Below are 6,396 nucleotides of genomic sequence, written 5' to 3'. Positions count from 1 at the left end.
AACAGAAATAAATAAGGCTGAAAAGTTGCTCATTTTTCTTTTAGTTGCTCTCAAACTGAGCTCTCACTTCTTTCATTCATTACAGACTTGAATACTGGCCACTTGAAGTGCACAGGTAAGGGCCAGGAAAGACCTCAGCAGGGTGAGCACCAGGAATGAGTTTTCTGCTTTCTCAAATGCCTGCAAGGAAAATGTTGCATTGACTTCTAAATAGGTGTAAACAAAAGATGTTCAGGATAAAGGGTCACACCTATACATACATACATACTTATACTCCCTTGGCCAACAAACAAAAATGAGGTAAAACACTCTTTTGCAGAATACTCCTGTTCTTGGCAGGAATTATTTATGCAGGGAGATGTTGGGTAAGGGATGTGTTCCACCCTCACAATGCCTTTGTTTCTGAACCAGGATCCATCAACCCATTTTGGATATGGTTCTACAATGGACTTGGACTCAACCTTCAGACTTAATCATCTCCAAGTAGTTTTTCATCAACTCAGACTCCCACACCCATCCTACATATACTGGTAATTCTAGTCAAAACACACTTCTTTACATTTAATATTTGACAAGCTAAATCCTACATTTGTTTAACCCCAGCGCCAGGCAAATAAAGTACCACGACTGTCTGATATGCCACCATTCCAGCTCTTCTGTGTATGTGCGTTTGTATTTTCGCAACATGTGTGGATGATTATGATTCAGTTACATGCTCTCTCAGAGTATGCAATGCTCCATTACTGAAACCTACTATGATCCTGTACATGTGGCATTTTACAAACATATGTTGGATCAAGAACAGCAGCTTTTCACAAGAAATTCTTGCCACCAAAACAAATTTGAAACCTAGAACTTTCATCCATTGAATATGGTGAGTTTTGCTCTTTACTTAGAAAAAAAATTGGGTCCCTGAGGACTTCACAGAAATCTCAATCTTTATTTCTGATTTACCTGTGTACATTTCCAGTTTTGTGCACATTTTTTGTAGTCCTAAAAGCTTCCTTCAGGCAATACCTTACTGGTATCTACTTTACCGTCATGGGTTTAGCTTTTTACAACTATAGGTGTCAAGTTGCACATGCAGTAACATTAATAGGAAAGATATTAGACTAATTAACCACCTAGCTGACTGTCTGAAGGTACTGTAATACCTGGCTAAGTAATGATATCAATAATTTTGCACCAGAGGTTCTGAAAATTTGGTTTACATTGCATATTAGATCAACTGCTTTTTAATACTGACTATTGCAGAGATACACAAAAAGATAATTGTTTTAAGTATTTGTGCATTCTCATTCAGTTTAGCCTACAATATTTAAGAGTGCTATTTTGTCAGCATGTCAACATCTTTCCAAGAATTGTAGAGCGGAGTTGAAGAATGCTATTTTTCCACAACGACATTTTCAGTCTGTGATCCTGCAGAGATACAAGGAGGCCTACACCAGAAATGCAAGAATGCTCTGCAGAGTTAAAGTTGTGACTCATGAAAGCACCCGAGTATCTAATCTAATGATTAGTTTCAAAAGCAGTAGGAGGAAACCTTTAATAAGCTGCAGGCTAGAACCTGGCTCTGGTTCAATGTAGGGTGGGTGGCTTCGGTGGCACGTCAGCAACTGGGGGCTTTGCCTGCACCCATACCAGGGCCAGGCAGCTAAAAGCCATGTCTGCAGGGACACTGCTTTTCCTGTTCCCCCAGCTCTGCACCCTACAGCCACTGAGTGAGGAGCTGGGGAAGTGGTGCCTGTACGAATGCAAAGCAAAGTCCTCTGGCTCTGTGGGATGGATACTGCCCTTGGGCTGTGTGTTGCTGACCCCTATGTTAAAGGGCCTAAAGTGAGAGGGAGCCTGTGTCTTAACTCCAGTTGAGCCACCAATTTGTTCTGTATTTGTTCCCTACTGTCACAACATCACTTATTCTGGGAGCCCAAATACAGTGCCTGTATCCCAGTTCCTTTTTATGTGTTTTTTAACTGAGACAGCCTGCAAAAAGGAAGAAAAAAAAGTTACCAAACAAATTTGTAGTGCCTGTACAGGAGGGCATATTGCAATTCAAGTAGCTGTAAAAATGGCTTCACAAACATAACCCTTTTTTCAGTAAGTGTTTGGTTCGAAACAATGCACTAAAATTCACTGCAGCTACTAATATTTAGAACTGTCATTGTACAACATGACAAGAGCTTGTTTGTTAAGAATAGGAACACTTATTTCTTAGAAAAAAAGGGGAATTCCACAAAATAAGAATAAAAATGTAGCTGTTTAAAAGTGAACTGTACCATCTTTTATCCATATGAAAATGTTTCTCTAGAAAGCGAAATTCATCCCTGATGTAGCTTCCCTGTACCTAATGGAACTGAATTATGAACAAAATTTGACCTATTTATTTATTGCGATATAGCATTTTCAAAAGAGCAAGATGCTTTTACTTTCCAACTCCTGAATACTGCTGCTAAGACATCTTTGTCCATTGCTTTTGAAAGTGCAAGTTTTCTTATGTAGAAACAGAATCAGATCTGCAGTCCTCAGCATTTAGTGTTCAAGGCTGTAATCAAATCTCACAAAGGTCATTTGTGATACCCACGAAGAATTTTCATAATAAGAACTGTGCAATCAGATTTGCCAGTCCTAGGATGATTATAAAGATGTGAGTGATTAGTATTGGCCATGTCAGCTTCCCCACAACACGCAGGGAGATCATGTAGATGAGGGATGGATACACAAATACAAAGGCAAGACCACATGTTGCTCCAGAATACCTGAAAAAAAAATGTTGTACATTATCTTCTGTTCTTTGGGATTTTTCTCCCTTGGACCAGTTAACAGGCTGGTTGAATGACTATTGGAAGTCACAACCAAAATAAACAATTGGTTTTTGTTCATTATTATCTGTTTTCTTCTTCTCTTCCCTCTTTCAAATGTCATTTAATTACTTGACAACATTTTTCTTCCCCCAGAGTAATTATACTATAAAATACGATTAATTATACTATAAAATACGATTTATCAGCCACATCCTCAGATGTTTCTAAAGACAGACTTCCTACCTATGAATTTGAAGTTATTTGTTCTCAAGGGAGCTGTTAACATATATGTTAAAACAATATTGGCAGCCTGTGTCTTTTGTTCTCGTTTTACATAATTGTTAAAAATCTGAATCTAGTAACACCCCAGATGCTTAAACAACCTGTGTTAAGCTACATGAACACATGACTGCTTTAATCACCTAATGAGGTCCTAATACACATTTATCCGCTACTGCAAACACATAACATTCAAGTACCAACCAGCTCCAAAGCACAGCTACTGGAGTCCTGAACATCTCTTCTTTCACTCTCTCTCTTAGTTAGTAAATCCCTCTCCACATTCCCTCCCAAGCTTGGCTCATTATTCATTATTTTCCATCAGATGTCTAAAACAAATTGGTGATCAGTTACACACCAATGATAGCAAGTAGTGAAACAGAATAATTTATGAACAACCCAGATGCCAAGAACTGTTCAATTTGTTCAGAGACAAACCATAATGAACAAATTGGCAGAAATAAGGGTCAAGTCAAAGTTTAATATATCCTGTAATTTAATTCACAGCTCTATGACATTTTTCCCAAAATGGAGAGGCTGGAAGGGAAAGGAAGAGCAAAGAGGGAAAAAAAGTTAATTTGAGAACCAGTCTATCTTAGAAAGTGAGTGAATCACAGTTGCATTTGCTGGTTCTTGAGGCCCAAGGCCAATTGTGGTGGTTTCCTAATGGCGTATTCCATTTTTAAAAAATGCTTCCCTCTCCTGGTTGCTGTATGAAAGATACAGACTAAAGGGGTGGGGGGGATGAACAAAGTCTTGCCAAATGTATAGAGTATATAAACTGAAAATAAAAAGAAAAATTATTTCCTTTAAGTTTTTGTAGCTATAGAAAACTTAAGTATTGGCCAGAAATGGTTAAAAACAAAACAAGCAAACAAACAAACACTCTTTTTAATACTGACTGCCCCTCTAATTCTGAAATTCTTGTTTTTCTTTACCACAGGTCTTTTAAATTAACTTTAATTGTTACCAAAAACGATTACATGTTAAGCTTTAATTTGTTTTAAGACTACTCAAATAAAGCCATACACTAACTTAGGTGCTCTGATGCTGGCAAGACAATGTTTCTTATTCAGAGTAAGCAGGTAAATTATGAGGCCTTGGATAAGGGGACGAAAGAAACTCTCTCAGTTCACACCTGCTTGGCAATTATCCCAGTGCCTTGAATGCCTCTTTCAAAGAGCTAGAATTACAAAGAATTAGTTTGGAATTTTAAAGTGACTCTGATTTATTTTCTACATTTGTTTAGGACTTTTAACAATCTATAAATAAAAAGATGAAAGTCTGATCTCTTTCAGTTTATCTTCCATTCCAAAAAAAAAAATAGTTACTCTCAAGGACAAGAACAAAGAGCACTTACCGTATGATACCTCCTATATTGGGATAGAATATTGCCATTGCCACTCCAGCTCCTACAATTGCTATGTTCAGAGCCAACACATGAAAAATACTACAAAAAGGTGGAGAAGAGAGAGAGTTAAAAGAATTATCTGTATAAAAACAGCTTCCTTCATTTACTGTGTTAAAAGCTAAAAGGTATACCCAGAGAGAGCATTTTCATCTCTATGACTCACCCTATTTAAAACTAATTTATTTAATTGCAAATATGACATCTACCGAGTATCACAAATGCCAGATCCCATGCACTCTCAAATGTTTGGATTTAAATAATTCTCAAGCACTGTCTGTATAATTTGGCAATTTTTCTGAAAACAATAGATTTAATATTCTGCGCTTAAACATTTTGGATGGATTCATGTGCCAGAAAAACAATATTGTATAAGTGAATTCCCACATGAAAGAAATGACTTGAATCAGAAAATGATCTGAGTTATAAAAGTGGCGCAATGAATACCAGAGAAAAATGCATCACAGAATGAAAAGCATTACATAGAATACATTAAAAAACACAAAGTAATACACTGCATCTTGCATATTTGGGTAGATAAGACAATTGTTTATATTTCTGGGTATGAAGTACTATCTAGCTACTATACACACTGAACTGTTTTGGGGTAAATAACACAACAATGTGAAAGAAAAAAAGGTTTCAAGTGAAAAACCTTGAACAATTTTTGTTTTCTGACAGAATCCTTTTAGGATGAAGACAAAAATCCTTTGTGCCCTGTACATATACCTAGCCTCAAGAACCATCAAATATCTTCTGCCTTTAGAGTCTGTAAAGAGTAGATAAACTTTTAGGCATGCTACACAAACTGGTTGTTTGTACCAATTTAAATGGCTGAAATACTAAGCGATAATTTACAAATCTAGACAGTGAAATAAAGAAGTCCCTTTATAGCTTAGTGAAAAAGTGGATAACACACAGAACAAACTATGCCATAAAGCACCAATATGAGTGGTATTCAGAAAGTAGTTATCTCAGTTGACCTAATGATATGTTCAGGCATAACAGATTTCACAGATCAAAATCCTGATATTTTGATGTGCTCTTCATTAACAGCCATTTTTTTTTTAAATTCTGGTCAGAACCTGTAGAGATAGTGTGAAAGAGAGGCAATCACTAAAAAATTGAAAACAGAGAAGAATTAAATCAAAAGTGGTGATCAAGTATGCCCAAAGGAAAGGCCTCCCCCTACCTCCCCAACGTCCATATGCAGCAAGACAATGCTGTGAGGGATGATGCTCTCTCATGTTGAAACAAAGAAACCGAGCAGCTGAAGCATGAGAGAATCAGCACTGAGGATGAGCGAAGGTTTGGATACCCAGAAATATTGCTGCATCCAAACCCAATTGATACTATCCACAAGATGATGCTGTGCGACAAAGAACAATAGTTAGGCACACAGTGGACATCAGCATGGTGTCAGCATATTCCAACCTCAGTGCAAATGATGTTAGTAAGATGGACGGCCAGAATGCTGAGTGCAAGGAGAGCAGAACCAGATATTCCCACAGAAAGATCAGTGCAGTTTCAAACAATCCCTTCCCCCAAAAAGAGTCATAAGCAGGACTGACTGTGGCTCAGGATAAAACAAATCATAGAATCAATGAGTCGGAAGGGACCTAGACAGATCATCGAGTCCGGCCCGCCGCCATGGGCAGGAATGCGCACGGGGGATGGAAGGGGTCATAAGACCCCAGCCAGGTGCCTATCCAGTCTCCTCTTGAAGATTTCCAGGGAAGGTGAGAGCACCACCTCTCTGGGAAGCCTATTCCAGGCTCTGGCCACCCTTACAGTGAAGTAGTTCTTCCTAATATCTAACCTAAACCTATCCTCCCTCAGCTTGTGGCCATTGTTCCTGGTGACTCCAAGGGGGGCCCTGGTGAACAGACTTTCCCCGAGTCCCTGCTG

General features: G+C 38.2%; 1 protein-coding gene across 7 annotated transcripts in view; it reads right to left on the bottom strand.

The window, feature by feature from the left end:
- Positions 1–6: 6 nt before the first annotated feature.
- Positions 7–6,396, bottom strand: part of SLC38A9 (solute carrier family 38 member 9) — an 83,426-nt gene continuing 77,036 nt past the window's right edge. For 5 of the 7 annotated variants that reach the window (XM_019517853.1, XM_019517854.1, XM_019517855.1 and 2 more), the window contains 2 exons: positions 4,441–4,530; positions 917–2,756 (listed from right to left, as the gene is read on the bottom strand). In XM_019517853.1, the coding sequence (XP_019373398.1) occupies positions 2,591–2,756; positions 4,441–4,530 (256 nt within the window). In that variant the 3' untranslated portion in view covers positions 917–2,590. Of the gene's footprint in view, positions 181–916; positions 2,757–4,440; positions 4,531–6,396 lie in introns of those variants that run through there. The other 2 variants (XM_019517857.1, XM_019517858.1) reach the window with 2 other exon arrangements.

Source organism: Gavialis gangeticus, unplaced genomic scaffold, assembly GCF_001723915.1.
Source record: "Gavialis gangeticus isolate Ggan-Ray unplaced genomic scaffold, GavGan_comp1, whole genome shotgun sequence".
Lineage (NCBI taxonomy): Eukaryota > Metazoa > Chordata > Crocodylia > Gavialidae > Gavialis > Gavialis gangeticus.
This window is presented reverse-complemented; position numbering and strand designations above follow the sequence as displayed.